Here is a 22,216-nt window from a genome sequence, read left to right as displayed (position 1 = left end):
CACCAATGGGTGTACATGTTGCCCATCCACAGCCCTGTTTTGTATTTCGGGGGTTCCAGACAAAAGTTTTACTTTTGATGTTGAAACTTTAAATTCCTAACTTTAAAAAATATAAGCAAGGTGCATTACTAGACTTTTTTTTTTTAAAGTTCCAGCTTGGTTACTATCAGAAATACAAGATCAACAAATCCAAAACATTTAAAGCCAACATGCTCTTTTCAGTTGGTTCATTCCAATGACTCCTGTTTGAAAAAAATAAACCCTGTACTATGAATGTGACCTTTCATCATGCATTATGTTGTACTCTAGCGATATGGAATAAATAATAGATTCCTGACCAAATAAAGAAAGTCCGTGTTGTATAACCATTATTCAAAGTAAGATGTACTCCCATGCCTGATTATTTATGGGGTCAGTTTGCATAACCTCTGCATGTTTTATAGGTGAATATCTATTTACTGAATTAGGCAGCAGAAGACATTCTGATGATTTACAACTGTTCTATTGCGATACTACAGTTCAGTACAAATACTAGTTTCCATTCTTCCTTTCGCAATCCTCCCCCTATCCTGAAAACACCCACCCTGGGAGGAAACCTAGCTCTTAAAAACAAGCTCCAATGAACATCAACTACTCTCAATTCACTCTGATGCAAGGCCTGGTTTATTCTTAAAGGGACCTTTATTCTTTGGGCAGCATGGTGGCACAGTGGTTAGCACTGTGGCCTCACAACGCCAGAGACCAAGGTTCAATTTTGGCCTTGGGTGACTGTCTGAGTGAAGTTTGCACATTCTCCCTGTGTCTGCGTAGGTTTCCTCCGGATGCTCTGGTTTCCTCCTACAGTCCAAAGATGTGCAGGTTAGGTGGATTGGCCATGCTAAATTGCCCCTTAGTGTCCAAACGGTTAGATGAGTTACTGGGTTAGAGGGTGGGGGCATGAGCCAAGGTAGGGTGCCTTTTACAAGGGTCAGTGGTGACTCGATGGGCCAAATGGTTCCTTCTGCACTGAGGGATTCTATGATTCTATGACCACCGTGCCACCCTAATGTATTTCTAACAATGTCACTGTGTACACATGTATGTGAAAGAATTTCAAAAATTACTACTGACAATGACCAATTGGTTAATCTTCATCAGAAAAGTCGTTAAACGATGAACTGTCACAATGGTGCCGTTGAAGGTGCTCTCACCTTTCTTAGACTGTCAACCAGATGTTCTAAATTACATTTCCATCAATACTGATCCAGAAAGAGTTAATAATGTTGTCAGTACGGAGAGGAAATATTCTATTCTCCACAATTATCAGTCTTCATCTTCGCAAATATGATAGTCAACAAAATCCCACAAAATATAGTCTCAAAAGACCTTTTGATGATTCAATGGAGCCAGAGATCGCATATGCTGAAAGCTAGTTCAGTTAGGTCTCTTTTTTGAAATAAAAGACAAATGAAAGCAAGGGAAATATAGGACTACCAGTTGGACATACATTTTTGCTGCAAGCCGCCGCCATGCGCATGGGCGGTCACGGACCCGGCAATTCTCCAGCTGTATCCGCAGCTGGAGCTGGGAGATCTACACTGCATGCCGGCTAGCCCCCACCCCCACCAGACGGAGGATCGGTGCAGTTTTTGCGCCATTTTTCGTGCATAAAGTGCCACTGTTCCCACGCCAGCATCAGCACATAGTCTCCCAAACGGAGAATCCAGCCTTGTGTCTTAAGAACAACTGAAATCTGGGTTAACTCATACATGTTGCTTGACCCTTAGGCTGACTGCTGCAGCTAGTGCTGACATCTTTAGCAAAAGTGCTTTAGTATACTCTACTATGCAACAAAGATTCAAGATCCCTTAGATTAAGTACCATTCCTCTACTAGATTGTTGTTAACAAATCCTAATCCTATTCATTATCTTTTAAAAACTGCAGAAGTCACAAAGATAATGCATGATATTATTTACCTGGACTTGCAGAAACATAATCCACACTACCGGCTGGATTTTATGGCCCAATGATGGGTGTCTTTTCAGGTGGAGGGTGCATATAACATACAATAGGTGGAAAACACTCCCCCTTCCTGCCCACCCCCAAACTGACCCCCATAATAGGCGTTAAAATCGGCAGCTCGCCTGACATTTAAAAATGAAAATGTAATGGTCAACTCAGCTTGTTACCAAGTCAGTTGATACAAACAATAGGCTCTGCCTTCACCATAACACATGGACAAGTGGGCAGGAGTAGCCAGGCTGTTTTTTTTTAACAAATTGCTTAAAAGGCGGGAAGGAAGTGGGGAGGGAGGGGGTTATGGTCTTTGGGGACAGTCTTGTGCATAATGGGCACCTATCCAAGGTGTTATCCTCACTTTGTTCTGACCTCCAAAAACTGCCCCCTGACTCCATTCACACCCCTCTGTTGACTTCCCAATCCTTCTCCGTCCAAAACCCCAGACTAATCTGGGTCCAAAGTCCATGGTTGTTTTGTCCGTGTGCCTGTTTGCAGTCCCAACAGCACTCACTACTACTTCTGGTGCTACTGGGCTTGCTTGACCAATCAGATTGGCTGGCAGTTCTCAAGGTGGTCGGGACGTCCTCCCACACAGGGACAGAAGTCTCATTCCCATCTTGTCCATGCTTCCCAGAGTGGTTTATTGCTGCAGGACAGCTTAGTTTAAATAGGGTCGGTTGGCATCTGACATTTCCTCTGGGGGAATGACCAAGATACCTCTTCCCCCCCCCCCCGTGTAAAATTCAACTTTAGGTTACTTTCAAGATAAAATCGTGTGGTACACAAATTAGTGAAAGTTTGAAAATGTTGGAATAGGCAGACTGTCCTGATGAGAATGTAATAATTTTCTTTTAGGAAGAAAGGAAATTGAAATGTTTAGGTATTAGTGTTTAAAAGAGTAACAATAACCAAAGATCATAAATTCAAGATACTTAATAAAAGATCTAGGGGGCGGGGGGGGGGGGGGGAGAATTTTTTCCCTCAAAGGATTGTTAGGATTTGGAAGGCTGCGTGTGAAAACCTGATTTCACAGGTGATTTTAAAAGGGAGCCAGGCAGGCACGTGAGGATGAGGAATTTACATGGTTATGGACAAATGTGAAAATGTGGGGCTACTCATGGCTCCTCTTTCTCAAGACCAGCACAAGCATGATGGGCTGAATGGTCTCCTCCTGCACTGGAACTTCCTATGATTCCATGATATTAAGCATTTGCATCATTTTCAAAGAAATGTCATCTGAATATGTTAATATATTCACATTTTGACACACAACATGATTTTGGCATACAAGTATTGACCTTTTTTGGTCTTGAAGCTTCTAATGCTCATTACTTATGTAAGTTAGAGTAGCTTTTCATGATGGATCACTTTGAAATACATGTTTACACTATATACCCTTTAGAATGTAAATTCGCTGCTTTAGCTTTGAAGGTATTAAATCTCCATATAACTGCAAAGTAGTTGGATACATCTGAATGATATAAACCTTTTTTAACTAAATGTAAAAAATTATCACACGAGATTGTGTGACAGTGTGTACTTACAGAGCAAAAGTAATAAACCAGCAAAGAGCAATCCAATCGCAGCTCCTGCTAAGACAGCACTTGCAGGCTTTGGAGCGGGGCATGTTTCCCCATCAAGACAATGGCAGATGTGCAGATTCAGTGAAGTTTCCTGGGTAATCCCCTGTCTATCTCGGATTTTGAGAGGCACAGTGTAGTTTCCAATGGGAATTTTATTTTTCCTCGCAAGCCGAGCAGTGTTGCCTGATGCAGCAGAGCACCAAATGAAACTAATGTTAGGAGACTAACAAGGTCGTAACTTTCTGCATTATAGTTGCAGCCTATTTACTACTCATTTCCTTATGCAGCAAGAAAAAAGATAGCTCAATTGCAAACCTTCCGATAAGTGAAAAAAACAGTTTTACATTGATTATACATATCATCTTATGCATTGCTTTCTGACTGATAACTAGCATTCATTTTGTGGGGACTAGCATTAGATATGCAAGTTAGCTTTACCTGACAAAATATCATTGGTGCTAAAAGATGTGACAAAGCCTCATTGCACAGGGCCTGTTCCACTATTCGCTGGATGACAAATGAAAAATGTTTCATTCAAAAAGAAAAATGCTGCAGATGCTGGAAAACTGAAATATTAATTTATTTGTTCTCCTCACAAGGTACAGGGGGCATGGGACTGACTGGATTGCTCTACAGAGAGCCAGCATGGACTCAATGGGCTGAGGGGCCTTTTTCTGTGCCATTATCACTAGATGGGTTGAATTTTACCAGGCCATAGGAGGTGGGGAAGGGGGGGGCAGGGAGGAGTGGGGCAAGCAGCAAAAGAGTGAGGTGCTGGGTTGCACAGTCAGAGCATTCTACCAAGGGCTTGACCAGAAACGGACAGGCTGCCTGCTTCAGGCAGATGAGCAAACAGTTTCATTAAATACATTTTGTTGTGCCATCAGTAATTTACCAATGGTGGGCCCTCCCCCGCTGCACGAGGAGGTTGCCAGCTAAATGGAGGCAGCCCACTAGAGGTGGCCCTGAGAGGACGGTAATATGGAGGAAAGAGGTGAAAACAACCCCTGCTGCCCAAGCAGGAAACGCAAAAGAGTTTTCCTCCCAGCATTCGACCCTGTATTTTCTTTGCCCACTTCTTCAGGCTTAAGGGGCCCCTGTCTGTCTCAGCAGTGGCCACCACTCCTGGTGTTGCTGCTGAAGCGGCTGTGTTGTTGGCCCTGTATTTGGGCCAGCAGATTTGGGGGCTGGCTACCATTTTTAATAGGACGGCATCAGCAGCAACTTAATTGGTTGCCGCCTGTAAAATTCAGGGGGGAGTCCCGCATAGCGTGCCATAGCGTGTCAGTGACACGCATTTCCCTCTGATGTTGGGCTGTCTACCTGATCAGTAAAATTCAATACTATGACTCCATGAGATGCTGCCTGACCGAGTGTTTCCAGCATTTTCTGTTTTTCTTTCAATATTTCATCCATCTCACTTAAAGAGAATATATCTTTATATGTAGAATTATCGATACATGTACCTGTTGCTTTGGTTAATTTCCAGTTGTCCTTTATATGTTGTTCATTGTCTACGAGTTCAAATGTGAATGGGCCACCAAAAGGATCCAGGTCATCATCTTGTGCTGCAATGATTATAGATTGGATATCACCATCGTCACACATCTCTTGGGATGATTTAAGAAGATAAGGTAGATTGTCATTGACATCAACCAGAGTAAGATGCATTGTGCCAGTCCCTGTGGTGGGAATTTCACCTGCAGTAAACAAGAGATGAGTGTCAATCCAAACATGGAGTGACTTCACTTACAGAATTAGTTTTTGGGGGGGAGGTGGGGGGAGTGATTGCTCTGTAACTATTTAGCTGAGCATGAGAGGTTTTAATCCCCTAGGCAGAGCGATGGAACAAATGACTGAAAAACAGCTGGGAACAGCTCGCTCTTTTGCTTAAGGCATATTTCAAATTTCAAAAGAGATTTACAGGTGGTAAAAGATCAACTGCATGACTAAAGTGCCTTTGCCATCTCACCGCCGCACCTTTCTTAAAGCAAGTCTGCTGCCACCCCTTGAAATGATCCAGAAACAAAGAGGTTCAATGCCACTGTCAACATTTCAGCTACTGGCAAGGTGGCCCACTCAACTGGCAAGGCTGGAGATTCTCCTCCATGAGGACACAGAAATCAGCAACCGATTGCATTAATAGGCACAGATTTTGATGGCACAGATGCTCTGATGTGTCTAGAATACGGATTATTTGGTGGTACACCCTATGGGAGCACATCCTCTCTGTACCCGTGCTGCCGCTCGGTCATCATACGTGCATCCCTTGGAACCAAAGGGTTCACTTATTGTTATTCCTCACTGCTGCTCATTGTCAATTCTGAATAACTGAATCCACGTCCAGAGATGGCCTCATTTGCCACCAACTAGACCGTAAGGCTGCCTGGACACCCCTGTATGATTTGCTATCGCCTGCAGGTGCGCAACTCCCACCTTCCATCCCACCCATGCCACCCCACCATACCGCTGCCACCACCCTCTCCCGCACCCTTCAATTCGCCCAGTGTCTACACAGTAAACTCTCATTGAGCTCTGATTATGAAATAGACACTCTCTGCCAATGCAGAGTGCTGTCTGCTCTTTTTATTCCTCACAAGCCTCTATCACTGGCTCCCCACTGTGCTGTTGCTTCCTCTCCATAGACATACTTGTAACCTTGGGTTTTTCCCATACCGCCCCTCCAATATCTCATTCTTCCCTTCAACAGGTTCCCAACTGGCTTGTATGCACCCTCAATCGATAACATCCCACTTTTGGATAGGTTGCTGCAAGTCACTACATAACGCCTCCACCAAAATGGCTGGGAGGTGGGACTTCCTGGGAAGTTGTCACGCAGGTCAACAATATGTACTTGCTATCCCACCTGCCTCCGATCCTACCTCCACTATGTACTGAGAATTGAGTTAATTTTCTCAGAACCTGGGGCGGTATTCTCTGATCCTGAGGCTAAGTGTTGACGCCGTCGTTAATGCTGTCGCGTTTTTCAACGGTGTCAACATGGCTTCAGGAGCAGCGATTCTGACCCCTACAGGGGGCCAGCATGGCACTGGAGCGACGCACGCCGCTCCAGCTGCCGATCTCCGGCGTCAGATGGGCGCCGCAGGTCTACGCATGCGCAGTGGGGCCAGCGTCAATGCGCGCATGCACAGTGGCTCCCTTCTCCGCGCCGGCCCGACGCAACATGGCGTAGGGCTACAGAGGAACAAAAGAGGCCCCCAGCCCGTCGATCGGTTGTCCACAATCGCAGGCCAGGCCACATCAGAGCCTCCCCGCCCCGGGGTCGGAGACCCCCCCCCAACCAGGCCACCCCCAGATACCTGCATGCTGGGTAAGAGCAGGTGTGAACGGCGCCAGTGGGACTCGGGTTTTTTTGCGTGGCCGCTCGGCCCATCCTGGGCAGAGAATCGCCGGGGGGGTTGGGCGCATAGAGCGGCCCCCGACCGGCACCGCGCCAGCGCCAATGCCGCCGATTCTCCGCTCTCCAGAGAAACGGAGGACCCCCGTCAGGGCGGCGTCGCGCGATTCGCGCCCAGCCCGGCGATTCTCCGGCCCGGCCTGGGCTGAGAGAATCTCACCCCTGATTTTCTTTGGTTCTCCCCACTGTGCGGTGAGTGAGCCGGGACAGCGAAAACGGCGCGGGAGCTGAGGGAGCCGGGACTCGGAAAACAGCGCGAGAGGTAAGTGAGCCAGGACTCTGAAAACAGCGCGGGAGCTGAGTGAGCCGGGACAGTGAAAACAGCGCGGGAGCTGAGTGAGCCGGGACAGTGAAAACAGCGCGGGAGCTGAGGGAGCCGGGACTTTGAAAACAGCGCGAGAGGTGAGTGAGCCAGGACTCTGAAAACAGCGCGGGAGCTGAGTGAGCCGGGACAGTGAAAACAGCGCGGGAGCTGAGGGAGCCGGGACTTTGAAAACAGCGCGAGAGGTGAGTGAGCCAGGACTCTGAAAACAGCGCGGGAGCTGAGTGAGCCGGGACAGTGAAAACAGCGCGGGAGCTGAGGGAGCCGGGACTTTGAAAACAGCGCGAGAGGTGAGTGAGCCAGGACTCTGAAAACAGCGCGGGAGCTGAGTGAGCCGGGACAGTGAAAACAGCGCGGGAGCTGAGTGAGCCAGGACTCTGAAAACAGCGCGGGAGCTGAGTGAGCCGGGACAGTGAAAACAGCGCGGGAGATTTAAAAAGCGCGGGAGCTGCGAGTCGGAGCGGAGATTTTAAAAGATCGCGGCCTAGTTTCGGGAGCCGTTCGGAGGAGGAGCAGTCTCTGTCAGGGAGAGAACCTGAGAACATCTAAGACACTCAGAGGGTAAGAAGGTAAGTAAGTGATTTTTACTCATTTTTACTTTTATACCTTTTTCAAATTGTGTGTGTCGGGGGGAAACTGAAGTGACATCACAGAAAAGCTGTGGCCTGAGTGGCTGGTTGGGAATCTACACTAAATTTTAAAAAATAAGCATTGGTAAGTAATTAAACATAATTACTTAATTATAATTTAGAGGGATATCTAAGCCAGAGATCGGAGAGTACTATATATGGCTTTCGCATTTCTATTAGAAATCTAGTGCTAGGAAACAGATAGTTAACAGTAACTTTGAAATTAAAAAAAAAAAAAAAAAAAAATTTTAATTTTTAATTTTAATTTTAATTAATTGACGCAATGTCAGTTAGAGGGGTTCAGTGCTCTGACTGTGAGATGTGGCAGGTCCGGGAGGCTTCCAGCGTCCCGGATGGCTTCATCTGCAGAAAGTGCACCCAACTGGAGCTCCTCACAGACCGCATGGTTCGGTTGGAGCAGCAATTGGATGCACTTAGGAGCATGCAGGTGGCGGAAAGCGTCATAGATCGCAGTTATGTAAATGTGGTCACACCCAAGGTGCAGGCAGAGAAATGAGTGACCACCAGAAAGGGCAGGCAGTCAGTGCAGGAATCCCCTGTGGTTGTCCCCCTCTCGAACAGGTATACCCCTTTGGATACTGTCGGAGGGGATAGCCTATCAGGGGAAAACAGCAGCAGCCAGAGCAGTGGCACCACGGCTGGCTCTGATGTTCAGAAGGGAGGGTCAAAGCGCAGAAGAGTAATAGTAATAGGGGACTCTATAGTCAGGGGCACAGATAGGTGCTTCTGTGGACGGGAAAGAGACTCCAGGATGGTATGTTGCCTCCCTGGTGCCAGGGTCCAGGATGTCTCTGAACGGGTAGAGGGCATCCTGAAGGGGGAGGGCAAACAGGCAGAGGCCGTTGTACATATTGGTACTAATGACATAGGCAGGAAGGGGCATGAGGTCCTGCAGCAGGAGTTCAGGGAGCTAGGCAGAAAGTTAAAAGACAGGACCTCGAGGGTTGTAATCTCGGGATTGCTCCCTGTGCCACGTGCCAGTGAGGCTAGAAATAGGAAGATAGAGCAGCTAAACACGTGGCTAAACAGCTGGTGTAGGAGGGAGGGTTTCTGTTATCTGGACCACTGGGAGCTCTTCCGGGGTAGGTGTGACCTGTATAAGAAGGACGGGCTGCATCTAAACCGGAGAGGCATAAATATCCTGGCCGCGCGGTTTTCTAGTGTCACACGGGAGGGTTTAAACTTGTATGGCAGGGGGGTGGACACGGGAGCAATAGGTCAGAAGGTGAGAGCATTGAGGGAGAACTAGGGAATAGGGACAGTGGGGCTCTGAGGCAGAGCAGACAGGGAGATGTTGCTGAACACAGCGGGTCTGGTGGCCTGAAGTGCATATGTTTTAATGCAAGAAGTATTACGGGTAAGGCAGATGAACTTAGAGCTTGGATTAGTACTTGGAACTATGATGTTGTTGCCATGACAGAGACCTGGTTGAGGGAAGGACAGGATTGTCAGCTAAACGTTCCAGGATTTAGATGTTTCAGGCGGGATAGAGGGGGTTGTAAAAGGGGAGGCGGAGTTGCGCTACTGGTTCGGGAGAATATCATAGCTGTACTGCGGGAGGACACCTCAGAGGGCAGTGAGGCTATATGGGTAGAGATCAGGAATAAGAAGGGTGCAGTCACAATGTTGGGGGTTTACTACAGACCTCCCAACAGCCAGCGGGAGATAGAGGAGCAGATAGGTAGACAGATTTGGAAAAGAGTAAAAACAACAGGGTTGTGGTGATGGGAGACTTCAACTTCCCCAATATTGACTGGGACTCACTTAGTGCCAGGGGCTTAGACGGGACGGAGTTTGTAAGGAGCATCCAGGAGGGCTTCTTAAAACAATATGTAGACAGTCCAACTAGGGAAGGGGCGGTACTGGACCTGGTATTGGGGAATGAGCCCAGCCAGCTGGTAGATGTTTCAGTAGGGGAGCATTTCGGTAACAGTGATCACAATTCAGTAAGTTTTAAAGTACTGGTGGACAAGGATAAGAGTGGTCCTAGGGTGAATGTGCTAAATTGGGGGAAGGCTAATTATAATAATATTAGGCGGGAACTGAAGAACATAGATTGGGGGCGGATGTTTAGGGCAAATCAACATCTGACATGTGGGGGGCTTTCAAGTGGCAGTTGAAAGGAATTCAGGACCGGCATGTTCCTGTGAGGAAGAAGGATAAATACAGCAATTTTCAGGAACCTTGGATGACGAGAGATATTGTAGGCCTCGTCAAAAAGAAAAAGGAGGCATTTGTCAGGGCTAAAAGGCTGGGAACAGACGAAGCCTGCGTGTAATATAAGGAAAGTAGGAAGGAACTTAAGCAAGGAGTCAGGAGGGCTAGAAGGGGTCACGAAAAGTCATTGGCAAATAGGGTTAAGGAAAATCCCAAGGCTTTTTACACGTACATAAAAAGCAAGAGGGTAGCCAGGGAAAGGGTTGGCCCACTGAAGGATAGGCAAGGGAATCTATGTGTGGAGCCAGAGGAAATGGGCGAGGTACTAAATGAATACTTTGCATCAGTATTCACCAAAGAGAAGAAATTGGTAGATGTTGAGTCTGGAGAAGGGTGTGTAGATAGCCTGGGTCACATTGAGATCCAAAAAGACGAGGTGTTGGGTGTCTTAAAAAATATTAAGGTAGATAAATCCCCAGGGCCTGATGGGATCTACCCCAGAATACTGAAGGAGGCTGGAGAGGAAATTGCTGAGGCCTTGACAGAAATCTTTGGATCCTCGCTGTCTTCAGGGGATGTCCCGGAGGACTGGAGAATAGCCAATGTTGTTCCTCTGTTTAAGAAGGGTAGCAAGGATAATCCAGGGAACTACAGGCAGGTGAGCCTTACTTCAGTGGTAGGGAAATTACTGGAGAGAATTCTTCGAGACAGGATCTATTCCCATTTGGAAGAAAATGGACGTATTAGTGAGAGGCAGCACGGTTTTGTGAAGGGAAGATCGTGTCTCACTAACTTGATAGAGTTTTTCGAGGAGGTCACTAAGATGATTGATGCAGGTAGGGCAGTGGATGTTGTCTATATGGACTTCAGTAAGGCCTTTGACAAGGTCCCTCATGGTAGACTAGTACAAAAGGTGAAGTCACACGGGATCAGGGGTGAGCTGGCAAGGTGGATACAGAACTGGCTAGGTCATAGAAGGCAGAGAGTAGCAATGGAAGGATGCTTTTCTAATTGGAGGGCTGTGACCAGTGGTGTTCCACAGGGATCAGTGCTGGGACCTTTGCTCTTTGTAGTATATATAAATGATTTGGAGGAAAATGTAACTGGTCTGATTAGTAAGTTTGCAGACGACACAAAGGTTGGTGGAATTGCGGATAGCGATGAGGACTGTCGGAGGATACAGCAGGATTTAGATTGTTTGGAGACTTGGGCGGAGAGATGGCAGATGGAGTTTAATCCGGACAAATGTGATGTAATGCATTTTGGAAGGTCTAATGCAGGTAGGGAATATACAGTGAATGGTAGAACCCTCAAGAGTATTGAAAGTCAAAGAGATCTAGGAGTACAGGTCCACAGGTCATTGAAAGGGGCAACACAGGTGGAGAAGGTAGTCAAGAAGGCATACGGCATGCTTGCCTTCATTGGCCGGGGCATTGAGTATAAGAATTGGCAAGTCATGTTGCAGCTGTATAGAATCTTAGTTAGGCCACTCTTGGAGTATAGTGTTCAATTCTGGTCGCCACACGACCAGAAGGATGTGGAGGCTTTAGAGAGGGTGCAGAAGAGATTTACCAGGATGTTGCCTGGTATGGAGGGCATTAGCTATGAGGAGCGGTTGAATAAACTCGGTTTGTTCTCACTGGAACGAAGGAGGTTGAGCGGAGACCTGATAGAGGTATACAAAATTATGAGGGGCATAGACAGAGTGGATAGTCAGAGGCTTTTCCCCAGGGTAGTGGAGTCAATTACTAGGGGGCATAGGTTTAAGGTGAGAGGGGCAAGGTTTAGAGTAGATGTACGAGGCAAGTTTTTTACACAGAGGGTAGTGGGTGCCTGGAACTCGCTACTGGAGGAGGTGGTGGAAGCAGGGACGATAGTGACATTTAAGGGGCATCTTGACAAATACATGAATAGGATGGGAATAGAGGGATACGGACCCAGGAAGTGTAGAAGATTGTAGTTTAGTCGGGCAGCTTGGAGGGCTGAAGGGCCTGTTCCTGTGCTGTACATTTCTTTGTTCTTTGTTTGTTGTTCTATATCCCCTACACAATCTTTCCTCCAGAAAATTCACAACAATCTTCTCAAAGGACCAAAGTTATTCCCTAAATATATCCTTCCATTCGCTCAGCTGTTGTCAATAATAATGTCAGCATTATAGGGTTTTTTAATTAATTTACAGGATGAGGGCATCGCTGGCTAGACCAGCATTTATTGCCCTTCAGAAGGTGGTGATGTCCTGCTTTATTGAACTACTGCAGTCCCGGAGGTGTAGGTACACCCACAGTGCTGTTGGAGAAGGTATTCCAGGACTTAGACCCAGCAACAATAAAGGAGGGATAATTTATTTTTCCAAGTCAGGACGGTGAGTGTCTTGAAGGGGAACCTCCAGGTGGTGGTGTTCCCAGGTAACTGCTGCCCATGTCCTTCTGGACGATAATGGTCATGGGTTCAGAAGGTGCTGCTTAAGGAACCCTGATCAGTTCCTTATAGTCCAGAGAAGAATCTTCTTTCTTATTAAACTTCACAGTATTTTAAGAGGCTTTTATGAATTTTCATTATGCCTCTTCTATATTTAATGCTTTGCTCTGTCACCACAATTGCTCATTTAAAAAAAATATATATTTATTAAAGTTTTTTAACACAATTTTTCTCCCTTACAAACAATAACCACCCCCCCCCCCGCCCCCCGCCCCCCCACCTCGTAACAAAATAAAACGAGAAATCGCGCAGAGCAAGATATATACATGGCAAAATTATATTTTTACACAGCTTTGTACACTGGCCCTCACCCGTACGTGCCAGTTTCCCCAACCCTTCATGTTATCTCTTGCTCATCCACCCTCCCAGGCAGTCCCCCCTTTTCCCCCCCCCCCCCCAAGGTTGCTGCTGCTGCTGACCGACCTTCCTCTAACGCTCTGCGAGATAGTCTAGGAACGGTTGCCACCGCCTGTAGAACCCCTGCGCAGACCCTCAAGGCGAACTTAATCCTCTCCAACTTTATGAACCCAGCCATATCATTTATCCAGGCCTCCAGGCTGGGGGGCTTCGCCTCCTTCCACATTAGCAAGATCCTTCGCCGGGCTACTAGGGACGCAAAGGCCAGAATGCCGGCCTCTTTCGTCTCCTGCACTCCCGGTTCGTCCACTACTCCAAATATTGCTAGCCCCCAGCTTGGCTTGACCCGGACTTTCACCACCTGAGATATTGCTCCCGCCACTCCTCTCCAGAACTCCTCCAGTGCCGGGCATGACCAAAACATATGGACATGGTTCGCCGGGCTCCCTGAGCACCTTCCACATCTGTCCTCTACCCCAAAGAACCTACTCAACCTCGCCCCCGTCAAGTGCGCTCTGTGGACCACCTTAAATTGTATCAGGCTGAGCCTGGCACACGAGGAGGAAGAATTAACCCTACCTAGGGCATCAGCCCACAGACCTTCCTCGATCTCCTCCCCAAGCTCCTCCTCCCATTTACCCTTCAACTCTTCTACCAGAGCTTCCCCCTCTTCTTTCAACTCCTGGTGTATTTCCGACACCTTGCCCTCCCCGACCCATACGCCCGAGATCACCCTATCTTGAACCTCTTGTGCCGGGAGCAACGGGAATTCCCTCACCTGTCGCCTCACAAAAGCCCTCACCTGCATATATCTAAAGGCATTTCCCGGGGTTAACTCGAACTTCTCCTCCAGTGCCCCTAGGCTCGCAAACGTCCCATCGATGAACAGGTCCCCCATTCTTCCAATCCCCACCCGATGCCAACTCTGGAACCCCCCGTCCATCGTCCTCGGGACAAACCGGTGGTTACCCCTGATCGGGGACCACACCGATGCTCCCATTGCACCCCGGTGCCGTCTCCACTGGCCCCAGATACTTAGCGTTGCCGCCACCACCGGGCTCGTGGTATACTTTGTCGGCGAGAGTGGCAGCGGTGCCATCACCAACGCCCCCAGGCTTGTTCCTTTACAGGACTCCATCGCCATCCTCTTCCATGCCGCCCCCTCTCCCTCCATAACCCACTTGCGGATCATCGCCACATTTGCTGCCCAGTAGTAGCTCCCCAGGTTTGGCAGCGCCAACCCTCCTCGGTCCCTACTGCGTTCCAGTAACCCTCTCCTTACTCTCGGGGTCTTATTCACCCACACAAACCCCATAATACTCCTGCCTACTCTCTTAAAAAAGGCCTTAGTGATCACGATGGGAAGGCACTGAAACACAAACAGAAACCTCGGAAGGACCACCATTTTGACCGACTGCACTCTACCCGCCAGCGAGAGCGGTAACATGTCCCATCTTTTGAAATTCTCCTCCATTTGCTCCACCAACCTCGTCAGATTCAGTTTATGTAGGGTCCCCCAACTCCTGGCTATCTGGATCCCCAGATACCGAAAGCTCCCCTCCGCCCTCCTCAGCGGTAGGTCCCCTATCCCTCTTTCTTGGTCTCCCGCCTGTAATACAAAGAGCTCACTCTTCCCTACATTGAGCTTATAGCCTGAAAACTCCCCAAACTCCCTTAGAGTCTGCATGACCTCCACCATCCCCTCCATTGGATCCGCCACGTACAGCAACAGGTCATCCGCATATAGCGACACCCGATGCTCTTCTCCCCCTTGGACCACCCCCCTCCATTTATTAGACTCCCTCAATGACATGGCCAATGGTTCGATCGCCAATGCGAACAGGGGGGACAGGGGGCACCCCTGCCTCGTCCCTCGGTACAGTCGAAAGTACTCCGACCTCCGCCGGTTCGTCACTACACTCGCCATCGGGGCTCTGTAAAGGAGCTTAACCCAATTGATAAACCCTACCCCAAACCCAAACCTACGCAGCACCTCCCAGAGGTACTCCCACTCTACTCGGTCAAAGGCCTTCTCCGCGTCCATAGCTGCCACTATCTCCACCTCTCCCTCCTCCGATGGCATCATTATCACGTTTAAGAGCTGCCGCATATTGGTGTTTAGTTGCCTGCCCTTTACAAATCCCGTCTGGTCCTCGTGGATTACCCCCGGGACACAGTCCTCGATCCTCGTGGCCAGCACTTTTGCCAGCAACTTTGCATCCACATTGAGGAGCGAGATCGGCCTGTACGATCCACATTGCAGTGGGTCCTTGTCCCGCTTTAGGATCAAAGAAATTGTCGCTTCCGACAATGTCGGGGGCAGGGTCCCCTCCTCTCTTGCCTCATTAAAGGTCCTCCCCAGTAGCGGGGCCAACAGGTCTGCGTACTTCCTGGAGAACTCCACCGGGAATCCGTCCGGTCCCGGGGCCTTCCCCGCCTGCATGCTCCCCAAACCCTTGCTCAGCTCCTCCAACCCAATTGGTGCCCCCAAACCAGCCACCTCTTGCTCCTCCACCCTCGGGAATCTCAGCTGATCTAGGAATCGTCTCATCCCCTCTTCCCCCGCTGGGGGCTGGGATCTGTACAGCTCTTCATAAAAGGCCTTGAATACCTCGTTTATTTTTGTCACACTCCGAACCATGGCTCCCCTTCCATCTTTGACTCCCCCTATTTCCCTCGCTGCCATCCTCTTACGGAGCTGGTGTGCCAGCATCCGACTAGCCTTTTCCCCATACTCGTAGGTCACCCCCTGTGCTTTCCTCCACTGTGCCTCCGCCTTCCCTGTGGTCAACAGGTCAAACTCCGTCTGGAGCCGTCGTCTTTCCCCAAGTAATCTTTCCTCTGGGGCCTCTGCGTATCTCCTGTCCACTCTCAAAATCTCCCCCACTAACCTCGCCCTTTCCATACCCTCTGTCTTCTCCCTATGAGCCCTAATGGAAATTAGCTCTCCCCTGATCACCGCCTTCAACGCCTCCCATACCACCCCCACCCGCACCTCCCCGTTGTCGTTGGCCTCCAAGTACCTTTCGATACACCCCCTCACCTTCCCACACACCACCTCGTCCGCCAGCAGTCCCACATCCAGCCGCCACAACGGGCGTTGGTCCCTCTCCTCTCCCAGCTCCAGTTCCACCCAGTGCGGGGCATGGTCCGAAATGGCTATAGCCGAATACTCCGTCCCCTCCACCCTCGGAATGAGCGCCCTACCCAGAACAAAGAAATCTATCCGGGAGTAGACTTTGTGTACATGGGAGAAGAAAGAAAATTCCCTGGCCTGCGGCCTTGCAAACCGCCATGGGTCCACTCCCCCCATCTGATCCATAAACCCCCTAAGTACCTTGGCCGCCGCCGGCCTCTTTCTAGTCCTTGATTTGGAGCGGTCCAGTGCTGGATCCAACACTGTATTGAAGTCCCCTCCCATTATCAGGCCTCCTATCTCCAGGTCCGGAATGCGCCCCAACATGCGCTTCATGAATCCTGCATCAGCCCAGTTCGGGGTGTATACGTTTGCCAACACCACCAACGTCCCTTGCAGCCTACCGCTCACCATTACATATCGCCCTCCATTGTCCGCTACAATAGTCTTGGCCTCAAATGACACCCGCTTTCCCACCAATATTGCCACCCCTCTATTCTTCGCGTCCAGTCCCGAGTGGAATACTTGTCCTACCCATCCCTTTCTTAGCCTGACCTGGTCCGCCACCTTCAGGTGTGTCTCTTGGAGCATGGCCACGTCCGCCTTCAGTCCCTTTAAGTGCGCGAACACTCGAGCCCTCTTCACCGGCCCATTCAGGCCCCTCACATTCCACGTTATCAGACGGATTGGAGGGGCTCTCACCCCCCCCCCCACGCCCCGCCGACTAGCCATCTCCTTTTCTGGGCCAGTCCCGTGTCCATGCCTCCCTCACCCTCCAGTCCCCCAGAGGGGGGACCCCCGTCCCGACCACCTCTTCTGTGTCCCATTCCCTTTCGGCCAGTGCAGCAGCAACCCTTTTTTCCCCCCCCTTCCCCCCCTCCCCTATTCCCCACTAGACCCCTGTCTAGCTTTTTTGCTCCCCCCATGTCACTCCCGTAAGTCAGCTGACGCCTGCTGACCCTGGCTTCCCCCGCCGTCCCATTGACCTCCCCGCATGGGAGTCTCCCAATCCATATGCATTCCTTCGTTCCCCTTCCCGCCTTTCCAAAGCCCGCTCCGCCCCCTCTGGCGCAGCTCCTGTCGCGGTCTTGTCTCTCTCCCCCAGCCCATGTAACATTTCCTGCGCGTGATTGACCCCCTATATAGAACAACCATCACACATCAAACCCCAAAACATCCCCCCCACCCTCACAAACCCTCAGTTAGAGTCCAACTTTTCGGCTTGTACAAAAGTCCACGCCTCTTCAGGCGTTTCGAAGTAATAGTGTTGGCCCTTGTATGTGACCCACAGTCGCGCTGGCTGCAGCATTCCGAATTTCACTTCTTTCCGGTACAACGCCGCTTTGGCCCGGTTGAAACCCGCTCTCCGCTTTGCAACCTCTGTGCTCCAGTCCGGGTATATTCGGATCTCTGCATTGTCCCACTTACTGCTCCGCTCCTTCTTGGCCCATCTCAGGACCCACTCTCTGTCCGTGAACCGGTGGAACCTCACCACCATCGCCCTTGGCGGGCATTTGCCTGGGGCTTCTTCGCCAGCATCCGATGTGCCCCGTCCAACTCCAGCGGCCTCGAAGGGGCCTTCGTGACCATCATCGCCTCGAGCATCGTGCTCGCGTATGCCCCGGCATCAGCCCCCTCCAATCCCTCAGGGAGACCCAGGATTCGCAGGTTCTTTCTCCTAGACCTGTTCTCCAGGTCTTCGAGTCTTCCCGCTCACCTCTTGTGTAGCACCTCGTTCTGCTCCACTCTCACCGCCAGGCCCACGAGCTCGTCCTCGTTCTGACTGACTCTTTTCTGTACCCCCTGGATCTTAGCTTCGTGGGCCTTCTGGGTGATCCCGAGTCCTTCAATTGCCGAAAGCATAGGCGCCAACATCTCCTTGCGCATCTCCTCGCGCTGCTCCTCGAAGCAGCGCTTGATGAACTCCTGCAGCTCCCCTTTGTCCCTGGCTGCCCCCATTTTGTTTTCTTCCCCTCGCTTCTCCCGTTGCTCCAGTGCCGCTCCTTTGGCCATTACACTTCTGGTCCGTTTCATAGAAGTTGGAGGGGGACCTCTCTCTTCCCGTCCCCACGGGCTGCGTCAAAAAACAAAAAACAAAAAAAGTTCCGTTGGGGCTCCTCTAACGAGCCCGAAAGTCCGTGGTAGCGGGAGCTGCCGAATCGTGCGGCTTAGCTCCGCATAGCCGCAACTGGAAGTCGAGAGGGAATCCTTTTGGCAGTGTTCGCTTCACCAGTCTGCCCCAAAAGGTCTATGGAAACTCCTGAAAAAGGTCTGGGAGTCCGTTCCAGACGGGAGCTGCCGAATGCGCGACCTACTCCTCCATGGCCGCCACCGGAAGCCTCGTCCCTGCTTCTTCAATGGCCTTGGTAGATCTTTTCACAGTTGTTCCCTCTGCTGCTAGAATTCACCTTTGATAGAGTCAAGTCAGATTGCAGCTTTAAGCTTGCCCTTCCCCCGCTTGCATGCTGGAAGAGGCCCTGTTTATCCTGTTGCAGCCAAATCTTTTACTGTTTCTGCCGGGTCTGGTAGCCAAAAGACATAACATTCCTGGGGGACACTGTCAGGGGAATGCTGCAGCCTTCTTCCCACACCGGGAAATGTCAAACAAATGCCGTGGGGGCCCTGTAAAAGAGCCCAAAAGTCCGTTCCAAGCAGGAGCTACCGAATATGCGACCTAGCTCTGCATAGCTGCACCCGGAAGTCCCGATTGCTCATTTTTTATACCACATATCCCTTATAATCCTTATTTATGACAATAATTTTTCTAAACAGAGACAGTGGGTGAAATTTTATAGTCCTGTCAAATCCATGGACGTTTGAACAGCTCACTGTATCTATGGCCCTGCCTCCACTGAGAAGGGGCTGTAAAGTTCCTTTAAACCTCCTTTTAATTGTTATAAAATCTGCATTTTCCAAGAAATTTGCCTGTTTACAACATTTAATCAACACTTCCAAATATAATAGAAGATAATGGCTCAGATTGTGAGACAAAATAATGGTAAGGCTTTCAATGTTCAAAGTTATTAAGGAGTAAATTGTACAGCAGCTTCTGGTGACTGTACATGTACGCTAAATGTGGAACACAGGGGGCGGGATTCTCTGACCCCGGGCCGGGTTGGAGAATCGCGGGGGGGGGGGGGGGGGCGACGCCTCTCCGCTGATTCTCCGCGTGCGATGGGCCGAGTGGCCGCCGAGATAGGCTGAGTCCTGCCGGCGGCGTTCACATGTGGTCCTACCCGGTGGGACCTCGCTGTTCATCCTGCGGGGGGGCGGCCTGGTGGGGGGGGGGGAGGGGGGGGTCCGACCCCGGGGAGGGGCCTCCACCATGGCCTAGCCCGCGATTGGGGCCTACCGATCGGCGGGCCGGCTTCTCCTGGTGGGGGCCTCTTTTACTCCGCGCCGGGCTCCTGTAGCTCTGTGCCATGTTGCGTCGGGGCCGGCACGGAGAAGGCAACTAGCACGCATGTGCGAGTTCGCGCCGGTCGTAACGGCATGCGCAGACCGGCAGCACCCGTTTGACGCCAGGATCGGCAACTACAGCTGCGTGAGTCGCTGCAGTGCCGTGCTTGCCCCCTGTGAGGTGCAGAATCACTGATCCTGGGGGCCTGTTGACGCCGTCGTAAAACGCGACGGCGTTTTCAACGGCTTCAACACTTTGCCTCAGGATCAGAGAATCTCGCGCCTTGTTCAAACATTGAAACACATGGGGCGGGATTCTCCACCCCACCCCGCCACATTTCTGCCCCGACCGGCCGGCGGGATTCTCCATTACGCCAGCCGGTCAATGGGTTTCCCATTGTGGGGCAGCCCCACGCTGTCGGGAACCCCCGGGCGCCGGCATAATGGAGAATCATGTCGGCAGAGAATTCCGGCCATGGAATATTGAGAATTTGCTGTATTTATGAGATATATATCCACTAAACACACCAGAAAAAGTTTGGATTTCCCATTCAAATATGAGCACATGTTTAACACATTGATCACTCTTAATTGCTATCAAGCGATCCCCCAGACATGGGCAAATCATTTTTACAAATGTGGAGTCACATTCCCTCATATTTTAATTATTGTTGGAGATTTGTTTAAATGTTTTGATTTTTTTATTTGTTTCTCTTTCATCTCTCATGATTTCATCTGTCTTTCTCCCTCTATCTTGTTTTCTCTAGCCTACAAAATCTTAAATGAAATTAGTGGGGTGGCATGTTTGGATGGGATTCTGATGGTGGAGATGGTTGGGGAAGGAGGATAGCAGCTGGTGACAGAAGAGAAAGGAGATTGATGGCAAAGAGAAATTTAGATCTGTGGACTGGGAGGAATCCCTCCTGCTCTTCCTGGCTCACAAGCTGTGTTGTAAGGGCATTTACCTTTTTCTCTGAAGAGATCCTTGTTTCCCTTAAGCTTTCGGGTTTCCCAAAGCCAGGGTTTAAACTGTACAACAGGTTATTAAAATATTAAATAACCAATCTGCATCCTGTGTGCAGGCGAGCTGCTTGACCCCCACACCGCCCCTCCACAAACACCCAGCCCCACCTCCGTAAAAGTTGGAAGTGGAATGGTTAGAAGTGGGTTTAAAGTTTCTAAATTTCTTACATTTCACCTGACCCCAATCCATTCACTTTTGGTGGATCCGCCCCCCCCCCCCCCCCCCCCCCCTCTCCCCACTCCCACCTTCCCATGTGTCTCAGTAAGGCTTCTTCAATCTACTTGCTTAAGGAGACACCCCATTGCTCGCCCTATCTGTGCAGGTTTCCAAATCTCGTGTAGAGGGTGCTTTTGACTTTCTAATCACTGCAAGTTCCAGTGCAAAGGTCCAAAAGAATTTGGTTGGTAAGTGTAGGTGCATTAAATAATGAGCACCATTAATTTGCCACTATAAGATCTGACCTGTTGAGAAAGATAAAACATTATTGCACGCTTGTTTTGGAAATGCTTTTGGAACAAATGCCCAAATATGTAAGCATTACATTAATATTTGCGGGAGAAGACTTACCATCCTCAATTGCATAGACAGTACATACATAAACACTGTCATTCACATAAGGTGATTCTCGATCCAGTGTTTTCACTGTTGAGATAATACCAGTGTCAGAATCGATAGAAATCCATTCAGCTGGGTCAGATGCTTTTACATATCTTTCAAACAAAAAGACACATGAAGGGTTATTAATCGCTGATAAATCACCATGTATATTTACACGTTACAGTTACGAGACGTTGAGTCCATTTGATCGCCTGCACTGGTTTTGTTTGCCTGAAGGTTTCAGAGAGAAATTCTCTGGTAGATTTTTTCCCCCCTTTGTTGGTTTTACTTTGTTGCTTTCACCTCTTCCAGGAGATTATGTGGCTCCAATGTTACAGGTTATTGGTAAACTGGCGTCACTCTATATGTTGATAATTCCTTCCATGACTTTGTTGATGAATGCTGGTGTCCTTTTTAATCACATTACCATATTTCCTCAACCAGGATGACTCATGAGACAGGATAGAGATGCTCTAAATTATTTTTATTCGTTCGTGGGATATGGGTGTTGCTGGCTGGGACAGCATTTATTGTCCATTCTTAATTGTCCTTGAGAAGGTGGTGATGAGCTGCATTCTTGAACCGCTGCAGCCCATGTGGTGTAGTTACACCCACTGCGCTGTTAGAAAGGAAGTTCCAGTATGTTGAACCAGTGACAGTGAAGGAATAGCAATATATTTCAATGATGTGGAGATACCGGCGTTGGACTGGGGTGAGCACAGTAAGAAGTTTTACAACACCATGTTAAAGTCCAACAGGTTTCGGAGCAGTGCTCCGAAAGCTAGTGATTTGAAACAAACCTGTTGGACTTTAACCTGGTGTTGTAAAACTTTTTACAATATATTTCCAAGTCAGGATGGTAAGTGACTTGGAGGTGGTGGTGATCCTATGCATCTTCTGTCCTTATCCTTCTAGATGTTACAGGTTGTGAGTTTGGAAGGTGTTCTTGAAGGAAGAGGTCGAGCATTCGAACGGTGCTGTCAAAGGAATTTGGGGGGATTGGACATGCAATCTTTCACTTAGCTAGGCAAATGCCAGTACCATGGAAATGCTATTATAGTTTTTTTTGCTGAAGAAAGAGACATATTGTTGAAGC

The 22,216-nt window shown here is 49.4% G+C and overlaps 1 protein-coding gene across 4 annotated transcripts in view; it reads right to left on the bottom strand.

Annotated features, from left to right (window-relative positions):
- The window catches only part of LOC140428371 (cadherin-like protein 26), a 134,915-nt gene that overhangs the window by 53,250 nt on the left and 59,449 nt on the right, over positions 1-22,216 (bottom strand). For 2 of the 4 annotated variants that reach the window (XM_072514761.1, XM_072514760.1), the window contains exons 9-11: positions 21,091-21,233; positions 5,049-5,282; positions 3,544-3,765 (exon numbers count right to left, since the gene is read on the bottom strand). In XM_072514761.1, coding sequence (XP_072370862.1) covers positions 3,544-3,765; positions 5,049-5,282; positions 21,091-21,233 — 599 coding nt within the window. The remainder of the gene's footprint in view (positions 1-3,543; positions 3,766-5,048; positions 5,283-21,090; positions 21,234-22,216) is intronic. The other 2 variants (XM_072514762.1, XM_072514763.1) reach the window with 2 other exon arrangements.

Source organism: Scyliorhinus torazame, chromosome 8 (assembly GCF_047496885.1).
Source record: "Scyliorhinus torazame isolate Kashiwa2021f chromosome 8, sScyTor2.1, whole genome shotgun sequence".
Classification (NCBI taxonomy): Eukaryota; Metazoa; Chordata; class Chondrichthyes; order Carcharhiniformes; family Scyliorhinidae; genus Scyliorhinus; species Scyliorhinus torazame.
Note: the sequence above shows the minus strand (reverse complement) of the source record. Positions and strands in the feature narration are given on the sequence as shown.